General features: G+C 36.3%; 1 protein-coding gene across 1 annotated transcript in view; it reads right to left on the bottom strand.

Moving 5' to 3' along the window:
- LOC141433861 (diacylglycerol kinase eta-like) overlaps positions 1–22,736 on the bottom strand; it is a 145,281-nt gene that overhangs the window by 65,503 nt on the left and 57,042 nt on the right. Inside the window, exon 3 of the mRNA XM_074099534.1 lies at positions 16,328–16,408. Coding sequence (XP_073955635.1) covers positions 16,328–16,408 — 81 coding nt within the window. The remainder of the gene's footprint in view (positions 1–16,327; positions 16,409–22,736) is intronic.

The raw sequence follows: 22,736 nt of genomic DNA on the forward strand, positions 1-22,736 counted from the left end.
ACAAGACGAACTAAAAGTTCAACAGTTTCCACTAAATTGTATATAACAGTTTAGAATAAGTAACAATTTCATAACGAGGAGTTAAAGGTCCGCACAAAATTGTAAAGGTATTCATTCAGTCATTTTAGATTGGTTACTGACATAGACAGACATAAAAATTAATAAATTCAGACTTCAGATTCAGACTGACTTTGATGGTTGAGCTGTAAGAGCTACCTTAATACCAAATTAGTTTCTAGCTAGGGCAACTGAAGTGAGTGACATGACTGTGTTCGGAGACACTACCGAAAGTTTAAACGATGAGATAATTCAATTTCAAATGGGCCGCTATGTTAGCAGTAACGAAGCTATCTATGTGGTGTATTTTTTTAATTTGCTATACATGAAAGACACTATGTTGTTCACTTGGCCGTACATTTGGAAAATGGTCAAAGAGTATATTATACAGCGCAGAACATATTATAACGACGAAAATGGAAAATGCTTTTCTAAAAAAGTATTTAAATATAAAATAGAACCGTTAACTGCTTCAACTTTGCCCTCTGGCCCCAACATTGCCTGATTTGATTTAAAGTCGATAACTTAGCACTCTTATAGGTTTTTAAACTTTTATCTACACGGGAATTATTATCACGGGGATAAAAGTTTAAAAACCTATACGGGTGCTAAGTTATCGACTCAAAATCAAATCAGGCAATGTTGGAGACAGAGGGTAAAGTTGAAGCAGCTTACAGAAACAGGAATTTTATATTTTGTATTTTGCATTTCAAATACTAATATTTTTAAAATGTCCCATCTCTGATTCCGAGCCATCAAGAGAATCCGTTCAAAGAAACATTCCCTTTTTAAATCAGCAACAAAAATAAGTATGCCAACGATACGCTCATAATAGTACATTGTTCATTAAGGGCTGTAAGAAAAGGGATTACTAGCGAGAGTATTAGAAGCCCGACACCGAAGCCGGAGAGCTTTTAGTGGCTTGAGTTTGTAATCCCTTTACTACCCGCGTGATGCACACAATGGTTTTTATCACATTACGAGGAAATAAAATGCAAAAAATAAAATTAAGTATTTGTGCCTAAGCACTTCACAGCTCGGCAAGAGAAAAACGCTAAGAAAACAACTGAATAAAATTATGGGTTCTGCAGCATAATTCTGCTGCATGATAACATAGCCTTTTTTGTTATAAATTATGATTGGTAACCTAGTTTTGAATTTTTATACTAGTTGTTTTGATGTTTTTCTTTCCGTGAATATTATTAAAGTTTTGAATTTGTGTTCAGAGAACGAGCAGCAAGGCTGTCATTTAAGATGGAGTTGTGAGATTTTGATTTCACTTTGAAGTTGTACCAACATTTTCTTTGATAGGTTTTTTTTTCCTTAAGTAATTGTCTCAGTTTTCGTGGCAAAGCAATCCAGTGGAGTAGTGAAAGTGGTAGTAGTTTTATCGGTTCATTTAATCCGCTTTCCAACACCCGCTGCGAGCTTGGGGCTCACTTTCTTCTCTTCAGTTTCCAAAAAGCCTGAGCCTTAATGTAGTGTTTTTAGGGCAGGACAACGTCTGCCGGGTCCGCTTGTGATATAAATAAAACAAAATAGGTAATATTTGCAAAAAAAATAATATAAAAAAGTTAAAAATACAATTATTGTAATTTTTCAAATTAACAGTTACAGTTTTGTTTGGAACCGATATTGTTGTATTAGCCTCACAATAGTTAGCCTCAGCAAATACTGAAGCTTGAGTTTTTGCTGAGGTTTCAGCTTCGTTACAAATGGACTGTGATGGGATTATAGTGAAAGTAGGCGACTCAGCAGAGCCTTCTGTATTTGTGACTCTGGAAGTAGACGGGCGAGACCAATGACCCGAGGTCTCTTTCAAGTTTATGGTCACTACGCTTCCTGATTTTTGATTTATTTTAGATTGAACCCCCAATATCTCCTTAGACCTCCATCCACCGTGTCGTTTTATTGTAGTAAAATCGGCTCCAGAATCAGCCAAGAACGTGCCCATGTTCGCCGAAAACTATGTCCAGTGTAAAGCTGAGGTTCCTATAATTTTAAGAAATTGAATATTTTTCGCGGCGTCCCGCCAATTTTGTTGACTCCCATAGGCTGTGTCGAACACTTATCATTATGATACTGCAGCAAAAATCGTTTTGTTTTCTTGTTGGCCGACCATGATGCCACAAGACCAAACAATGTCCACTTGTGGGTTGAATCTAGAAAATCCATGTGTTTACAGTCAAGTTTGTTTATTTATACACCTCAAGGATCGACAAAAAACTTAGTTGAACTTGCATTAAAATAAAATAAAACATAGCTAGATAGATCACTGGCTAAATTTATATAAATAATAAGTTGTCAATCTTCAAACTTCAAAAAAAAAAAACGATTTTGTCGTCAACCTTATTTATTTATACACCAAGTCCTAGCGTCAAACAGTCCATGGTAAAAAAGTTTAAATGATGAAATGTCCTAGTGTCTGGAAAAAAACATACGAGAACTTTAAACTATATCTAAAGTACAATTCAATAGAATCTGACAATTTTCTACATATTTAAGACACCCTATCGTGGGCACACTTGATTATATATGTCCCTGTTGTTGCAATTATGATCTAAAAGGAATCAAAAAAGAATAATAGTCACATCACAAAGCCTTAGGCAGCCCGGTGTTTATATTAGTATGCTGGAAGTGTCTACAAGATTGTCAGATTCTATTGAATTGGAGTTTCTATATTAATAATTTCGTCAAGGGGTACGGTAGACTCGAACGAAATGCACATCAAATTGAAGAGCGTAAAAAATTAGTCAATCCGAGTCGACAACTTGCAGGCGGAAAATTCGGATTATCGAGTATTTTCAATATAAACTTGAATAAATTACTAAGTATATCATGGCGTTGCGAAGTCAAAGTCATCACATCAAAGTGGCGTTAGTGTCACGTCATCCCGTGTCACAGGTGTCACAAGTTTGCATTTCGTTCTCCATTGTGACCTTTTAAGGGCCCCACACACGGTACGATTCGTCGATTTTCATCAGATCGATCGTACAGACGAATCGTACCGTATATGGGGCCCTTTAGGTCTAATTTCTTTGATTATGAGACAGAGACATCGTAATATGTAGTCGGTCCCAAGGTTCTGTCACTGGCACATTATTTGAAGAAAATTTGATTGAATTCCATTTTTGAATGTTTGACAATTATTTTAAAACAATAAACAGTCATTCGCTGCAATTTCTCACGATGGAGTGGACATTGAAAGAAAACCGAATAGCTGTTTTAGCATTGCACCGCTGTGGGCACTCGCCAAGTACCATTTTCAAGTTGCTCAAAATTTTAAATATAACGCTTAGGTTTGTGTACCGTACTATTGATAGGTACAATGAAGTCTCCAGTGTTGAGGACAAGAAAAGAATTGGCCGGCCTCGCTCCGTACGAACACCGGCAGTGATCAAAGCGATCAAGGCGCGCATAGCAAGAAATCCTGTCCGAAAACAGAAGTTGATGGCGTTGAGATTTTAAACGAAGATCTTAGTCTACGAGCATACAAAAAATAGAGTGGGCACTTACTTAATGCCCGTCTAAAAACAATAAGGCTCAAAAGATCCCGGAAGTTGTGATATCCTCTTTACAGACGAAAAGATTTTCGATATTGAAGAGAAGTACAATAAACAGAATGATAGAGTGTACACTAGGAGCTCTGAAGAGTATTCTCTGAACTCAAATAATTTCCTTGCTCACCCGCGACCTTACGATAGCTAAGCTTATGCAAAATATGCGTGTTCATGCAGTTCCTCCACCTCCACACTGTAAGAACACACACAAATCACACAAACCCATCCATCACCACCACCACACTACACTGACGCGTTTCGAACTCAACCAGAGCTCATCTCATTGTTAGACTAACAACTGGTAGCATGGTGTACGGTTGTGTCACTCTGAAGATGAGCTCTGGTTGAGTTCGAAACGCGTCAGTGTAGTGTGGTGGTGGTGATGGTCTTACTTTCTCATCTTACTACTCTCAACTTCTATAACTTCAAAGGGAATAGTTATTTGTGCAACAAGAGAGCCAAGTCGTTTTTTGGTGCGAGTGTTGATTTCGAATCCCGAGGAAGCGAAGGATTCTACAATTGAATTACGAGCGTCAGCAAGTGATTCTAGGTTAGAATCCTGAGAGCATCAAGGAATTCAAATACATGAGATGCAAAAAAACTTTGGTCTCGTGTGTCACATACAATTTTTCACCTCAGCCGCGAGAACATCATTTAAATGTAACATAAGAATAAAACCACATATACCTACCTGTTTACAAAACAAACACATTTTTTTAAAATATAATCCGATTATTAAGAAACAAATATAATAATCACATTTAAAACCATAATAAAGTGTCCAGTAGATACAATACAAATCTCATACTCATAACAGTCATAATAACATGCATTGTAATTTGAACTTAGAACTTCTTGTGCTAATGCTAATATATAATAATATGTCACACTTATTTTTTAATACTGCATAAAGTAAAGCCTCATCTTGGGGCCATTAAAAAGTTTGAACAATAAACGTATAATTTATTATAAATAAACCTTTAAATATGAATTTAATTAAAATTTCTATTACATAAACATAAATAGATTTGTTATAAACTCCTTCAATTTAACAAATATTTATTCCAACTGTAGAGGCTACGGAATTCTTTTACAAAAAAAAACACAAGAGAAGCGGCTTTCGTGCAACGAGGTTGCATACTTTATTAAAAGATAGGGAAAATTTACATTTTGGAAATATTTCGTTGTCATGTATCAATATATTTTTAATACCATAAATTTAATTTAAGATTGTAATCAACACATTTGATCCTATTTCTCGCTTTTTTCGTGTTGAAGTGAAATGACAGATCAAAGTAAAGTTCAAGTATTTGGAATTCAGTGTGTAGACTCAACACTGTACTCAGCATTTAAAAAAAAAAAAAAAGTTACTTTGTCTCACGGAGTGAGCAAAATGCGATTTTGCTCAGATTTCTCATAGCAAAACCTGCCTGTTTGAGGTGCTGAGGTGAAAAAGGATTTTGCCGTGAAATCCTTAGTAAATCGTACCAATCACTAGGCAATGCCATTCGACTTTTTTGGTTGACGAGACCCATGTTCTTGTCATTTTCTAAATAAGAGTGTCCTCTCACTGGAAATGTAATTTTAACCCTTTACCAGGCCCCGAAGAACCAGCGTGTCTTAATATGTACTTTATATGCTGTAGCAACCGTATTGAACGCCTTGTAAAAAATGTATTTATGAAAGTCGGAGATCTTCCTTTAAACCAGAAATAAAAATGTGGGTTACAGTTATCCCATCGCCTGTCTAAGTAATGAACTGTCATACTAGATTTTGTCTTATTATATTCTTGATCAGGCCAAGGGATATATTCCACCCACATTTTATATCGGTTATAATAGTCAAGGTTTAACTCCAAATCTCCTACGAAACATTATATCAATCACTGAAAACATTATTTTATGATCTTCATTCATGACACGCTTCAAAATCCAATAATATATCTTTAGCAGCCGTTTAAATCCACTTGACGTGATGTTAGTGGTTTGTTTAAAAATTCGAACACTTTACTGAATTTAAGAAAAACACAAGCAGATATATCGAACCATTTTTTGTTATTTTCATGATTTTAATGATTGTAAGGTAATATAATCATATATTTTGCTAAATACTCCTGCGTCCTTGTGATATGACCAGAATTAGGATGTGGGATGACTCTATCTCATTGCCTGGCTAGAATTTGCCTGTGTGGGAACTATTCTTCCCATGGCCCGATTAGATTTTGGGTCTCTTTGGTTTTTTTATTTATTTTTAAGTATACAGGGTGTATCAAAAATACGAGTAGGTACCTAATTCGTTTAAGGGCATTCTCGGTACGTATTTATTTTTTGTAAGTATAATAAAATCGGACGAAGTTATCATGACGAATAACTACCGATAGTAAAATATATCCTGAGGGACGGTACGGTCGACATTTGTCGGGTCTGTCCCCGTCTTATATATTATTATGTATCTACATTATCTACTTAAATAACTATACCTACTAGAATACAAATGTTATATTATGATAGTTGATAAGTGATAACCATGCAGGTCAAATCATTCTTAGTATGTCGGGCATTTAGATTCGTATTCGTAGATGAAACTATAGGTATTTCTTGTAAATATTATACGTGCAATGACACTGTCATTTGCATTGTACGTCAATGAAATAAACGTTTTACGTATCTACGAACTGCTTCAAGAACCATGAATGTAAGTAAAATAATATATTTTAATAATTTTGTTTCGAATAGTTTAAACTTACAAAAATAGTGGCCTCAAAACATACTTATACCGTTTTTTGGTAAATTATGCAGATGTTTCACAACAACTCTGAATTATCTGATATCCTGCAGAAAATGGAGGAAGGATCATCCGAGGAAGACGAGGAGGGAAACGAGGAGTCCGAAAACTACAACAGTACGAGATATCTCAACGATAGACTTGACGAAATTCAAGGTTTGTCAACACAAGAGTTGCTCGATATTTTGGAGGATAACCCACATCCGAATCCACATTACATAGCAGTAGCTCAAACCCCGCAAAATCCTCAAACTGTTCATACTGGTCAAATTGCCCATGCCCACCCGACCAAACCGCTCAAACTGCACCAATGCCTACCTATGCCCAATTGCAGTCTGTCGAGAGGGAATGGACCACTGATATTCCTCATTTCACAGACACAAATTTGATGTACAGTTAGAACCTACACAGATATATAACCAAAAGGCCCTGCCAAGTGAATATTTTGACAATTTGTTCCCAAACGAGCTTTTGGAACTAATTGTTCAAAACACTAATAAATACGCCACGATAAAAAAGTCAAAATTTTGGTCACCTACCAATGTTGATGAAATTAAAGCATTTTTAGCTTTAATTATTCTTATGGGCATATCACCGGCACCGGACATAGAACTGTATTGGAGCTCTGATCCATTTTATAGAAATATTGAGATATGCCAAACAATGACATGCAAGAGGTTTAAAAAAATATTGGAGAATTTACAAGTGTGCGACATTACTACCCATTTACCTAGGAAACCTATTGATCACGATAAACTACAAAAAATAAGGCCCATGCTTACAATTTTGAACAACACGTTCAAAGAAAACGCCACCGTTTCTCAGACTCAGTCAATTCATGAGAGTATGATCAAATTTAAAGGAAGACACAGCAAAAAGCAGTACATGCCTATGAAGCCCGTTAAAAGAGGATTTAAAGCTTGGTGCAGGTGTGATGCGAAAACTGGATATCTGTATGAGTGTAGCATATATGTGGGCAAAGATGATTTACCTAGCGAGGATGGTTTGGGTTACACGGCTTAAAACTTGAGAACGTGACACGTAACGTCAAGTTATTTGGTTCTTGTAAAAGTTTATCAACGTTTTTTATTGTAGTAACGGTATTAACGTGACACGCAACGTAAAGTTATTTGTTTCCTATAAACGGAATGAACCATTATGGCATCCAACTCCCCGTAGCGTAGTTTGTTCGGCTCATTTTAAAAGCGATGACTTGTTCTACACAAATAAAGGGTTACGTCGTGTGATACAAAGCGAGTATCCAAAGCTTTTACCAGGCGTACCAGAGCGATTAGACAATGCAGACCCCAGCCAACCTCCTAATGTTCATCTTTATGCTGCATCGGATACAGAAACCTAGCATCGTCGGAATTAAACCAGCCTTCTGTAGCTTCTGCTTCACATACTGTTCAAACTGCGGTACCAGACCTATCATCTTTTGATTAAAACCAGCCTTATACTTCATGTGCTGTTCAACCATTTCAGTCAGAGCAAGATCCATCAATTTTCGACACCCCCAAGAAGTACAAGCTACGAGAAAGAGTTTTACTTTTAGGGAAAAAACTAAAAAAATATAAAAGGAAAGTAAAAACTTTAAACCAAAAAGTTAGACGTCTTTACACGAGAAATATCTCGTTAAAAGAAATAAATACTAGATAACCTGAAAAAGCAGAACTACATAGATACAGACTTGTTTAATTCACTAAATGGCAATATTGCTGTTGTTGACATATTTAACGCCTTAAACAGAAAAAAATTAAAAAAAAAAAACCAATATACCCCTGCCATGAAAAAAATCTGTCTCACGCTAAACTATCACTCACCTAAAGCGTATGAGTATGTTAGAGCTACATTCAATACGTGTCTTCCGCACCCCAAAACTTTAGCCAAATGGTACGGTCACATAAAAGGAGAGCCCGGATTTACGGAAGAATCTTTCCAAGCATTAAAAGCTAAATCCGATGTCAGTGAACATAAACCAATATGTAACTTGGTCTTTGATGAGGTGGCTATCCGACCTCAAAAATTATGGGATAGAAAGAAATACATTGGTTTTGTAGATATGGGAACTGGTACATAAGAAACTGCTCCTTTGGCTTCTCAGGCATTAGTGTTTTTATTAGTAGGGATAAATCACCGTTTTCAAATACCTTTAGGATATTTCCTTATCAATGGTATAACAGGGGAGCAAAAAGCCAATCTTATAAGAATGTGTCTAATCAAGTGTTTTGATGCCGGTGTAGATGTTGCTTCGTTAACGTTCGATGGGCACAACAAATTTTACCGCAGTCGAATTACTTGGTTGCGAAATCAAAGATGCAAAGGCATTAAAAACTACATTTGAACATCCTCACCCAAATTCTCAGTACGAAGTCACTTGCGTTGTGGATCCTAGTCACGTTATTAAACTTGTAAGAAATCAGTTTGAGTCAAAAAAGAATTTCTTGATCAAAATGATAAATTAATACAGTGGAATTTTTTAGAAAAGTTAAATATTTTGCAAAACGAAGAGGGGATCCATCTAGCTAATAAACTTTCAAAAAGACACATACACTATAAAAATCAGATAATGAAAGTTAAGCTAGCCATTAAGATTCTCAGCAATAGTGTTGCGAACGCTTTGAAAATAGTAGACAGGACTTGAACCTTCCGCAATTCCAGGATTCCGAGGCTACTGAATTATTTATTCAACAGTTTAATGATATGTTCGATATATTTAATTCGAGAACAATGTGGCAATTCGATTATAAAAAACCTCTATGTGAGAATAATAAAAATCAAATATTTTGAAAGAATATATTTTGAACTTAAAAGTTAAAACTGTTACCAAAAGGAAAGTTAAACGGGATGGGCGACCTGTCTTTCTCATCACGCGTTTTTATAGACCAGTCGTGGAAACCAAAATGCAAATCAGGATTTATAGGTACATTAATTAATATTGAAAGTTTAAAAGTGCTATATACAATCTGAAAAAAAGTTGATTTTTTTACCTACTTATAAATTAAGTCAAGATCATTTTAAATATTATTTACGTCCATCAGGATGCACGGAGGGTTCAACGATAACCCCCCCAATGTTAAGCAGTTTCAAGCAAGTTATAGAAAAATACTGACACATTTAGAATTAAAGTGCCTTACAAAAGGTAATTGTGTTCCGTTAGAAAGAATAGCAATTCTTAATTGCAATTAAACGACTCAAATTATAAACAGCACTTCATCGTCATACAGACACGAAGAAGAAGAATGCGATGAAAATTCTTCGCTGCAATTTCTTCGTGAGATCGTTAATGAATCGGTTGATTTGGCAAGTCATTTACATCACAGTGCATTTGATGACTACAAATTAATAATTGGATATATATCAGGGAGTACAGTGCGCTATCTGGCAAAAATTATAAAATGTGTTAAATGTTTAGAATACTTGCAGACTGACGAGAAATTTGATTTTCATAAACTTATTAATTTGAAAAACAAAGGTGGTCTTTGCTTCCCGTCTAAGGATCTTTTTGAAATTTGTGTCATTTGTGAAGCAGTTGTGCGAAAATTATTGGTTGAAAACATTCCGTTAACCACGGAAAAGAAACACCAAACTATCGTGATGAATATATTTAAAAAATTCATTGGTAATAATCAAGTTTTCGCCAATTTAGAGATTGAACATGAATATGCTGGAGATGAACATAAAATTAATTTAATACGGTGTGTAATAGAAAAATATTTAAGTATTAGGTTCCACCACATAGCCAAGTTGGAAACTATTTCAAAATCAATAGGCAGTAAAAGGCAATCTTATAAGAAATTAATTCAACACCAAGGTCTGTAAATAAATTGATTAATACATAGAAAATTTGTACCCTGTAATTTTATTTTCGTTAAGTAGACTTTTTCCATTTCCTTCACTACTTTATGCCTACATATCAGAGTGGCTGACGAACTACTTTAGTTTCAATATTTAATAACGCTATTAAAACGTTATTAACGATAACGATATTTTTATAGTTGCGGGGTACTGAGAATTATTATGGCAACACCGGCCTACGAACACATGTTTATAAAACTGGCCTCACTTGGCTGTTTACCGCTGTCCATCTTTACTTTTTTATTTAATTTGAGGTTGAAGGCCCGACTCTTCTTTTCGCGAACGACGTTGCTGCACAGAAGTTGCCGTTATAAGTTCGAACAGATACGCATTTTGTTCATAATTTGCCTGTACTTAGTTTGTTAAAATAAGATAAAATGGCATCACGCTGGTCTTCGCTTATGTTTTCAAAACATTTCAAACGCTTGCACCCGCAAGGCTCTCCACATTCATGAGAGTGTAGCTTATTTCAAGACTTCAGAAGTACGTTCTGTTATTTTACGCTTCTTTGATGTATTTTGTAATGGTTGATCTTCACTGTTGGAGATATTATCCATTTTAAATTATTATAATTATAAATGATCATAGTAACGTCCACTTTGACATGTCATGTCAATTCTAATATAAATTAAAAGAAATGAATTAATATGATGTAATTTTTACCCCTTATTATCTGCTCTGCGTGTTGAATAAGGTGTTATAACATGCACATTATGCAACCTTACTAAATATTAAGTCGATAAGGATAGTATTACGAAAAAGTTAGTTAAAATTAGCTAATAACTTATATATATATATTACGTTGTATACCTACAAATAATGCAAAGACTCCGGTCCAAAGTCACATAAGTTGAGCTTGGAATTAATACCTATATACCATTGATTCGTTCTCATTTTGTAACGTAATATACCAAAAGAAAAGTTTCTCTAATGTATTGTTTTGTTTTGTGTGACATAACATGTTTTTTCCATGTACCTAATATACAACGCACGTTATTTCCGTGTATAGGTTTTTTTCAAGTAAAAAAAAAGTCATGTTAATATCATAATACAGTTGTAACAGAAGATGTAAGTAATAGTGTTTTACTTGCTCTATATTTTGGCATTAAAATCTCATTTTGAAAAAAAAGTGACTAGACATGTTCTAACCGTGGACCCTTTTGTTTATTTCATTCCTTATCACTTGAAGAATCACTGGCACAATCGTTGGAACAATCACTATCGGAAAACGTACTGCCGGACTCATTATCTCTCTCCAGTAAATTACTGGTATGTCTTTCAAAACTCAGGTAAGACGCTTTTTAAAAAAAAGTCTAAGACCCCAATATGTTTTTTCTTAATATCTGTTACTAAGTTTCTTATGTGCTTATCGTATTTCAAATCGATTCTCCTGGATTTCTTGGTTTCTCTGTGAACACAGGCTTGTTTGATGCTAATATCATAATGTATTGTCTCCTTTTTTAAAGAAACTATATTTTTTTTAATATTTGGCTGTTTACTTAATTTTTTGTTTAACCTGCTATGCCATCCAAACATGCATCCAAACATTTTCGGCGTGATTATAGTTAACCAATATTTTTCGAAGTAGCTTGTTAACTGTTCAAGGTTATTCACATAAAGAAATTTTCCGATTAGAGCATACCATTCCTCAAATATATTTTCCGTAGGTAGCAGAGGCAGATGTGTTAGTAACCTGACGAATTTCTTTCCATCATCCTAGCAAATACCCAGTGTATTGGATTTTTTCCAAATAGCTTTTATACAGCGTGTATTTTTGATACTACTTCAAACTTTAAAAAAATGACTTATTATTTTCCTTACAAAAATAATTAGCACGCAATGTATCACTACGTGATACTGCTTTGTTTTTATTGAAAACGTCGCACTTGTTGACTTGACAGCTGTCACAGAACGTTTCTCTCTCATATCAAATTATTGTACGCATTACTCGTACATTGCTGCTCAAAAATATTTCAATAATTTATTACGCTCTGGTAGTTAATTTTAAATTAACAATTTGTTTTGATTATCGGTTCACAGAACTTAAATATTCGTCTGGTTACAGTTTGAGGTAGTATCAAAAATACACGCTGTATAATGTAGATAGCAACCTGACTTGCTCACTGCTGGGTATACATGGGACACGGCATTCAAAGCAGCCAGCTCAAAATCTGCCTTATAATTTTGAATGTCTACATTCAGAACGGTCTTTGAGGTTTCAAATAGTCTGACGTACGTAGGTTTTTTCTTGTTTGTCAGGCAGAAGAGCATATATGACGGGCACAATAGTACTGCTGCTATCTGACTCGTAGTTTAACATGGCGTGGATTGTATACAGTTGGTAGAAAGGCTGCGGTACTACTTTGAAGGTCCCATCTCCAAGAAATCTGCATGTTTTTGCTATAATTTTTTTGGACAAATCAGTGCCGAACACAAATTTAATATCTTATCATTTTCATCACCAACCTCACAAATCAAAAAGATTTCGCTGACGATTTTCGGTATTTGGACGTCTTTTGGATAATCAAATTTTAATGCGTCAGTGCCCAATGCCCGTTTCCTCCACGCATATAAAGAGTCTTTTTTGGACGGAAAGGTGGGTAGCAGTATTGAGTGGTGCAGATCTTTGAGCTCGTGCAAAGACTCTTTAAATATAGGTTGTACCGGCTCAAATGACTCGGCTACTTTCAAAACATCAGCAAAACATCGCCCATTCAATTGAGTTTCTTTCAAAGTCTGGTAGGCACGTGTGGTCACTCACGCGAGTTACAGTTGTCATCGAGGAATTCATCGTCAAGGATGCACTGCACATATTTCTATACAACATCTGAAATTTATTGTTCCTGATTTGTTTTCGAGTTGGTAGCAGTATTTGTAACTGTTCAGAAGAACGCAGGGTCGGTCTTTACCGGTTTTTATTATTTTAAAATTGTCCATTTCTATTATGGCTTCCTGAACTCGATGTCAATTTGTAATTGTATTAAGAATATAATAGCTACTTCAAATATTGTTTATCGTGGTTTATCTTTAAGTGGCCCGTACTTCTGATATACATTTTTAAATGTATTGTAGTTCGTAATACCTAGTAGTGTTTTTACTTGCCGATTATACCTGTCCTTTTCAGAATTATACTTGTATAAAAACTGACCTACTAAGAAATAAAACTGCTCAGAATTAGTTGATATAAGATTCAGACTTATTTCGAAAAACTACTCGATACGAATCTGACATAATATGAAAATGGAATTTTTCGAATCTAACTTATTACTTATTTGACTTAATACTATTATGATCGTGACCTACTAAGAATCTGACCTATTCAGAAATCGACTTTAAAATAAAATGACTTCCACTTCATTAGTTATTTTGCGAAACTGTCTGATTCAGAAACAGGCTTATGAAAAATCTGACCTAACCAGAATCATACTTACCCAGGTTTAGACCTAAAACTCAACTGGCTTAATTCGAATCTGACCTGACCCGCCTAGAGGCGCTATAACAACAAATACTAAAAATTAACAAAAAAGTAAAACCGACTCCAAAAAAATAAAAAAATAACAAAAAATGGAACCGACTACAAAACCCTTAAAAATATTTTTCTAGGCAAGTAGGTGCGTACTAGCTCGAAGTCGGTGACTCAGCACGAGCCAGCAGGAGTGGGACAATTCACAATAGTCGTCTACCTCACCTACATACTATGTGGGTTTCAATCCCTCCTGCTGGGTCGTGCTGAGTCACCGACTTCGAGCTAGTACGCACCTACTTGCCTAGAAAAATATTTTCAAGGTTTTGTAGTCGGTTCCATTTTTTGTTATTTTTTTATTTTTTGGAGTCGGTTTTACTTTTGTTTAAAATTTTCTTTATTTCTCACTTTTTATTGATTCGTAGCCAAAGAACATCTCACAACGATTCCATTAAGCCCAAACACGACTTTGTTACGTTGTTTTATAACAGAGTTCCGTTGCCTACCTTCTGGCTTCAGCATCAGATCAGTTAAAAAGAATCATTAACTTAAAGCTTCTTCTTAGTCGCTTATCTAGGTAAGTATATTAATCATGATAATTTAAATTTAACCCGTGAAATACTTGTTATTGATAGTAGTAGTTCCGTTGGTCAAATCTGGTCTTCATCATCAGTTCCAATTCACCAAATTATGATTTGCAAGAGCAAATACACGAGTTACTGCTAAATATATCCAAATTACCATAGGTGTCCCTACAATATTTGAAGAGTTCCCTCGATTTCCTTAAGATCCGATCATCAGATCCTAATTTGCTGCTTATGGGACCTAATTGAAAGCATTCCTAGACGAACTCAAAAAAAAATTTTCAAATCGGTTCATAAGTGACGGAGTTCTGAGGTAACAAACATTAAAAAAAAAAAAAACATACAACCGAATTGATAACCTCCTCCTTTTTTTGAAGTCGGTTAAAAATAAAATAAAGTTACAAATTAAAGGGGGTCGTCATACAAGAAACGTGTTTTTTTTACAGCGTTTTTTGGTCGCTTGCTAGGCGTTATTAGCCGTTGCTAAGGCGACCGAGTCGCCTAGCAACGGTTAGCTATGTCGTTTGAATATTTACCTTTAAGTTTGCGATTTTAATGATGTTTTATACAAGCTTTGATAATATAATATAGTGACTGTCTGATTGTGTGGTTTATTCGTTTTTGTGCAAAATTAATGAAGCAATTTATGAACCACAAACCTCAATGAAGCCAACTTTGATAAAGCGGTCGCCAATCCGCATCGTACTAATTACTATGTTAACCTGAAACTACCGTGAGACTCACTCATATTAAATATAATGACCCGGATAACTCACGTCTTAAATCGAGTTTAGCTCGACATGTTTCGGGCTAATCCGTAGCCCTTCGTCTCCGGAGCAACGCGACTCAGCGGCTGCTGCAACACGCGCACGATTTAAGACGTGAGTTATCCGGGTCATTATATTTACTATGTTTACCTATTGTTTTTTAAGCTAAAAAAAATATACTAAGTATTTAACACTATTTACAAGGTTTATAATACACATCGAAAATACAAACAGAATATTCAGATATTTTCAGTTTGTATTTTCGATATGGGTTTTACGGGATGACCGTAAAAGTAACAAAAAATTTGGAATTGATATAAAAAATACAAAAAGATTCCAAAAAATCAATCTTAGTCTAGAATACAATTTAAAATTTATTCACGCTAGTCGAGCTACTTATTATTTAATTACACAACATACGAAGTCCCACGGAACAGAAAAGACTAGTGGAAATGTCAAGAAGCCGCTTTGCGTTTGCTACTAGTATGCGGAGTTCCACAAGTTCAGTTCGCCGGAAATGCTTATGAGTGATGGTTGTGAGAGCTAAGAAAAAAAAACTTAAAACTAAGAGAAATATGCCTTACTGTGCCATTTTAGAATGTAAAAACGATGTCCGAATCAAAAACATCACCCAAGGTGGTTTCATATCATCGGCAAGGAGTAACCACTCGAGACATAGCTTAAGCTGTAGCGTCGTCCGGATTGCTGCTACATTATTAGGAGCCAGAACTGCACACGCTGCCTTAAAACTACCCCTAAATCTCACAAATGTAGATACGCTCTAATGCAATATACCAAAGCCAAGTAATCTTGCCGAAGTACTTATAAATACTAATCCTAATCGTATGGGACGAAATAACGATGGCACACAAAAGAGGAGTCGAAGCCTTAAATAGAAGTTTGCAGGACATACGAAATAGTAAATATATAATGAGTGGTATGACGGTGTTGCTGGCAGGAGATTTTCGCCAGACTTTACCGGTAGTGCCCAAAGGAACGCGCGCAGATGAGATCAAAGCATGCATCAAAAGATTTTTCTTATGGCCTTCAATTTAAGTGCTAAAACTTACTCAAAACATGAGGGTACATCTCAGAGGTGAAGTTTCTGCCGGTAGATTTTCAGATCTGAAGGATTTTACAATCGGCCGTCGACGTATATAAAAATTAAAAATCAAGTATTTAAGATGCTTTAAGAAGTTTTTCAAGCCTTACTTCGTAACCCAATTATCGTTAAATTATTACGACCTTACTCACTTGAAAACTATTATTGGCGTTGTTGATACTGCACTCTGCAAACGTGGCGTCTTCCAGCTCGAACTCATCCCATGATTGGCTCTGGAACAATTAATACTGATATTTTATTTTTTTATTCTTCTGGATGGCAAACGAGCAAGTGGGTCTACTGATGGTAAGAGATCACCACCGCCCATAAACATCTGCAACACCAGGGGTATTGCAGATGCGTTGCCAACCAAGAGGCGAAAGATGAAATATCTCAAGTGCCAGTAATTTCACCGGCTGTCTTACTCTCCACGCCGAAACAGAACAGTGCAAGCACTGCTGCTTCACGGTAGGATTAGCGAGCAAGATGGTGGTAGCAATCAGGGCGGACCTTGCACAAGGTCCCACCACCTGCAAGTAGTGATGGTAAATTCTTGAGAATGTTCTCAAGAACAGGAGAGAATTTATGAAAAATAAAAAAGACCGGCTAGTATATTTCATTATTATGTAAAGCTAATAGAGGCAGGCTATTTAATTAAAGCTTACATAATTATTATTTTAGTCATTTTTTTAAATTGTTTTAATCTTTTTTATATTTTTATTTAATTTTATCGTCATTATAATTTAATTTTCTGAAGTTTTTAATGAATTTTAATGTAAAATGTATTTTATGATAAGACGGTCTAAAATAAATTTCATTAACTAATGATAATGGTTCTGATTTAACTCATTTTTATATTTTTTTAAATTTCGATGATCATTGACTAGAAAAATATATCAACACATCTTCTGCCGAACGTCTTTAACATATTAAGTACTTGTACTATTACTTATTCTGTGACATAAGTTTCAACGTGAGACTTTAATAGTACATTACTGTAGAGGCCGGGAAATAGGGGGTTGTGGGGCAAGTAGATTTAGGATAGGGATACGAGGCCGGCAACCCCAGGCTCCTTCCAGCCGAGGCTTGTATAGTGCTTTTCTCAAACATTAAGTACATGAAATAAAATAAAAGAATACAAGAAATGAAGCTGGCGGGACGCTAGTCTGGTCGCGGTGTTGTGTACTGTGGCTGCTGGCGGTGCTGCTGTGTGGCTGTGCGTGTCGCGCGCGCGCGTTGAAACAAAAGACGGTCGCATTGCCGGCCAGCGGCCTGCAAGGTTGTATGAAATCTCTTTGCAGGCCGCTAGAGTGACCGCGCGCACGCAGCTGAGCCACAGCGCCTGCAGCGCGAAACTTCTCGGCTTATTATTTGTAACACAACGTCAATATTTCATGTCATGTTTGAGAAAAATATATTATTAGTTATTAAAATAAGGCTTGGCATATTTAAAAATTTCAATCCAATTTTGAACCCATTGTGTCCATGTGCCTGTAGCATTATATTGAATATATCTTCGCTGAAAGTCCAAAAAACGAATTCGCACAGGAATTTAATGTGTCAATGTAGGTAAGTACAACTATTGGATGAACCGGCCTGGGTTTCGCGATAAATGGTGTTGTCACAACAAACAAATTGGAAGGTTGGAGTTTGCAATTAAACCGATTTGTAGGGCGTAATAAAGCTACCTATCCTATTTAGGGTTCCGTAGCCAAAATGGCAAAAACGGAACACTTATAGTTTCGCCACGTCTGTCTGTCAGACTGTCTGTCTGTCCGGCCGCAGCTTTGCTCAGGGACTATCAATGATAGAAAGCTGTAATTTTGCACGAATATATATGAAAACTATGCCTTCCCATAGACGTAAAGTGAGGGTGATTTTTTTTTGGATGGAAATTTAAAAAAAAACAGGATGGTGTAGTAAGTATACCAATTTACAAGGAAAACTATAACGGTTAAGTTTTCTTGAGGATTATTAGTAGTTTAGGAGTAAATAGCAGCCTAAGGTATAAAATATACCTATGGTCTATTTCTGAAATGTAGATACTAAAATGACAGTCTGAAATGTCAAACGTAAAAATAATGTGGCAAGCATAAACGGAACAGTGCTGCTCCATGATTTCGGTTTCGTAAATAATCGATAAATGTATATTTTACGATAGCAAATAGTACATTGTGTCATAAGGGCGGTAAATAAGGAATTACGAACGAGGGTCTATTAGGAGCCCGAAGTCGAAGACTAAGTGCCGCCGAGGAGAGTACTGCCCGTGCGACATACAAATGTTTTTCATCACATTTGCGAGTAAAATTGTATATTTGTAACAGAAAAACTAATATTTTTTCAAAAATTGCCGATACCGCTGACTGCGCTCTTGGCAGCGCCAGCTTCGCCCGAAGCCCGAAGTCGAAGACTGAGGGCTTTAATAAGTCGATGTTCGTAATTCTAGTACCGCCCGTGCGACATACAATGTTTTTCATCACATTTGCGAGTAATATTTTATATTTCTAAAGGAAAAAATATAATTGTTCCAAATATTGGCGATACCTTAGGCTGCGCTCTTGGCAGCGCCGCCCTCCCCCTCCCTCAGCATGTGGCTGAGCCGCGTGTGGATGTGGTCCTGCTGCTACGCCATGCGCAGCAGCGCGCGCAGCAGCATCAGTACAGACATTTACTCATTTACCGACCTTGGGCTTCATGACAAGAAAATTATGACGCGCAATGATTCATTTACCGACCACGGGCTTCATGACAAGCACATTAAGGTCGAGGGTTTTACTTGAGGGGTTGCAACCAAGATAGCTTGCATGTTTCGACACTTTTTACGAGCAAGTGTGATGAAAAATTAATAACATTAAAGCATTCAATATTCTACTTTCCATTTTATATGCACTTTCACGCAAAAGTGATAAAATCTAAGCACAGGTAAAAATACAGTGTTCATCACTTAGTGCCAACGTAAAAAAATATAATACAGAGGGGCTACTACAAAACTAGAAAAACGAAGTTCGTATGGCACCGTCCCTTTCACTCGCGTATTAAATGAGATAAGCGTCTGCGGGACGGCAACATACGAAGTTCGAGTTTTGCTTTTCGTAGTTAGGGCCAGCAGGGCTACTACGCAATTCGAAAATCGAAGTTCGTGTCGTTCCGTCCTTCTGACACTACTATTTAATACGAGAGTGAGAGGGATGTTACGGTACGAACTTTGATTTTCGAATTTCGGAGTAGGCCCTCAGATATAACACAACGTCTTTGTGCATGTTTTTCGTATTCAAGTGGTATTATTCAACCGATATTCGTTACTTTACTCGTATTGTCATCGGATGTGATCAGTACGTTTTCTCGTGTTATTGTTGCTGTTGACGTTATTTGTTACATTTGTTGAGTTTATTAAAATGTTCCTAAATAGTCAATCAGAATTTTGTAACGGAGAAGAAACAATTAAATGTGAATTAAAATGACAAAAAATATTTTTAAAATATATCAATTACGGTAAAAGTTATGCATGTTCAAACATGAGGAAACTTAAACACAATCACATTTTTGCGATTTGCCAAAAATCGGCTTTTTTGAGTTAAGACAGTTTCGTTCTCAGCATGCGATAGTCGAATTTTTACAAGGCCTACAAAGTTCTTCTTCTCTTTCTTTCGCGACGATAGATATCCATTCCGCACAGCAAAAAGGATCACTAGAAAATCTACAAAAAAAATGAGAACCACTCCATGAATTTGTTGTTCCAGAACCACCAATTAATATTGGCGAGATGGTTGGCCAGGCCAGCCAAACAATAAATTATTGATTTTTAAATGTAAACTAATTTTTACGTAGGTACTTTAAATGAAATACTAATAATGACGGAAGAAAGCGACTGCGAGTTTTGTATACCATGAGAAAAACCTATTACCGTGGGGTTTGTCAAAGTAAGACAAAAGGGGCTTGAAAAGATTCGACAGTCAAGCAGAAGAAGGGTCGACGGACTTTTCTCGCGACTTGTGGAATGTCAAATCTCACGGTGCACTTGAAACGTCGAAAATAGTATATTAATGATGCCATGATCAAATCGTTTAAAAGGAACCAAATAAAAGTTATGATGTGATTATACAGTCGATTATATAAGTTAGTTGTAATTTAAATTATTATAGGCACATGCTTTTGTATGGAAAAAATGTAAACCTAATAAAAGTAATGTCGATTATCTACCTACGTACCTACTGCAGTCTCTCTATATTAGTACCTTTTTTAACCAAATACTTAAAATTGATTTAAAGAAAGCTCCCCTACCTAAACTAATAAAGTGTTTTATTTCGATATATACCTACCTACATTCTTGTTACTATTAAGGCATAAGGTAATGAAAAACTCGCTATGGGCATGCGCCTACCTTTTGCTAGAATTTCGACCTTACGTGAGTAGTAAATAAGAACGTATCGCTGACTTTAGCCCGCGAACTACATCTCGTCTGCATTTAGTATATCCTTAAAAGTATATGAACGTTCGAAAATTTGTTGGATAATTGATAAAACTGTTTAAATATTGTAACGTGGATTTAAGGGCCCATGTTACATTCACCAACTAAATGTAGTCAAAGAGACAAAGAGACTTTAATTAAATGAAATAAATTCCCAGGGTGCCTTCTTCTGTTGATGTGATTTCAAGAAAACAAATTCATACGTTTTACGGAAGTGGCAATGGGCGGGCCTTTGTTTGGCTTTGCGGGACTTTGTTCGAAGAACAGATAACGTTGGGGGAGTAAAGCCCACGCACGAGTGGCGACTATGAACCGAGGACAGGCCTCCCACACGGTGGACTGACGACATTGTGAAAATTGCGGGAAACCGGTGGATGCAAGTGGCGAGTTGTAGTTCATTGTGGCGTTCTGAGGGGGAGGCATTTTTTCAGCAATGGACGTCTTCCGGCTGATGATGATGAAATGCATAACCAACGTGAGTTGCCTCACATTACTATGGTTAAGTATATCCAATAGAGTTCATCTTAGGTTGGAGGGTGTTAAAGGCACCGCGCGCCTGGTTTTCTCGGTCCTCTTAAAAGAGATTGTCGCCGAATACAGGGAAAACACAGGAAATCTCCATGAAGTAGAAGAGACTAAGCATCAGTACCTACTCCGATTTTGTGTTCAAACGGTGCTTTATTCAGGCACCGTAACGGTCCTGATTGTCACCATAGCCACGACTCTCGCATTGAAGTAGCATATCAAGAGGTCATTCATCACAAAATATATGCGCACCTGTCTCCGTCCACGCCATCCAGCGCAGTCCCTTCTGGAATAACCGGAAGGGTTTACTACTTAAATGCGACACACGTTTGGTCAGAGTGTCGTTTGTGCGAAGTATGATTAAGCGACGCACGGCTGTGCGACATGCCACTTGTGTGAACCATTGCTTGTGCGAAGTATGATCAAGCGATGCACAGCTGTGCGACATGCTAATTAGACGAAGCACGTGTATGCGATATACCACTTGTGCGAACCGTCGTTCATGTGAAGTACGTTTAGGCAATGTACAGTTATGCAACATGCCATTACGACCGGATAGCTAAGTTGTTAGTGATGCTAGCGGTTGCGGGTTCGATCCCCGTGACGGGCAAATATTTGTATGATGAATAAAAATGTTTGTACTTGAGTTCTGGATGTTTATATGTATTTAGGTATATATTTATTTATTTAGAACATATCATGTGTCATGTGTTTCAGACGACCAGATGGCCTAGTGGTTAGAGAACCTGACTACGAAGCTTGAGGTCCTGGGTTCGATTCCCGTGTCGGGGCAGATATTTTCGAAAAATACGGATGTTTGTTCTCGGGTCTTGGGTGTTTAATATGTATTTAAGTATGTATCTATCTATATAATTATATTTATCCGTTGCTTAGTACCCATAACACAAGCTTTGCTAAGCTTACTTTGGGACTAGGTCAATTGGTGTGAATTGTCCCGTGATATTTATTTATTTATGTCAATCCGTTGTCTAAAACCTGTAGTAAATACAAGCTTTGCTTAGTTTGGGGCTAGGTCAATTGGTGTAATTTGTCCCAAGACTAGAGTCCCAAGACAAGTTAGAATTGACTGAGCAAAGAAAGAATTGCTTCGGCAAAGTAAGAGGGCGGAGTGATAAGTCTGGTAAAAATCAAATTCACGGTATTTTTTTCGCAAATCTAATAATGTCAATTTGTAGTTGAAACTTTTCGGAGATAAAAGGTATATTTTCACCCAGCTTTGATAGTTTTTTTTTTTTACAGCTATGAAAAAACAACAATCGCTTCAATGTATGCAAACATGGAGAAAAGTGAGTTTCGTGCTCTGATTTAATATTATTTTTTGAAAAATTAGATAAATACTAGCTTTTGCCCGCGACTTCGTCCGCGTGGAATGAACTTTGGGAAGTATTTAATTTATTTAGGATACCTATTCTGCCAATAATAGCACATTGAAACTTCTACGGTTTACTGAAAGTAACCATTTCAATACATTGCTATGAATATAAAGTACCTAACTTTGTTTTGTTCTTCCAGCCATCCATGTTCCTTTAAGGGCAACACACACAGAG

This window comes from Choristoneura fumiferana, chromosome Z (genome assembly GCF_025370935.1).
Source record: "Choristoneura fumiferana chromosome Z, NRCan_CFum_1, whole genome shotgun sequence".
In the NCBI taxonomy this organism is placed as follows: Eukaryota; Metazoa; Arthropoda; class Insecta; order Lepidoptera; family Tortricidae; genus Choristoneura; species Choristoneura fumiferana.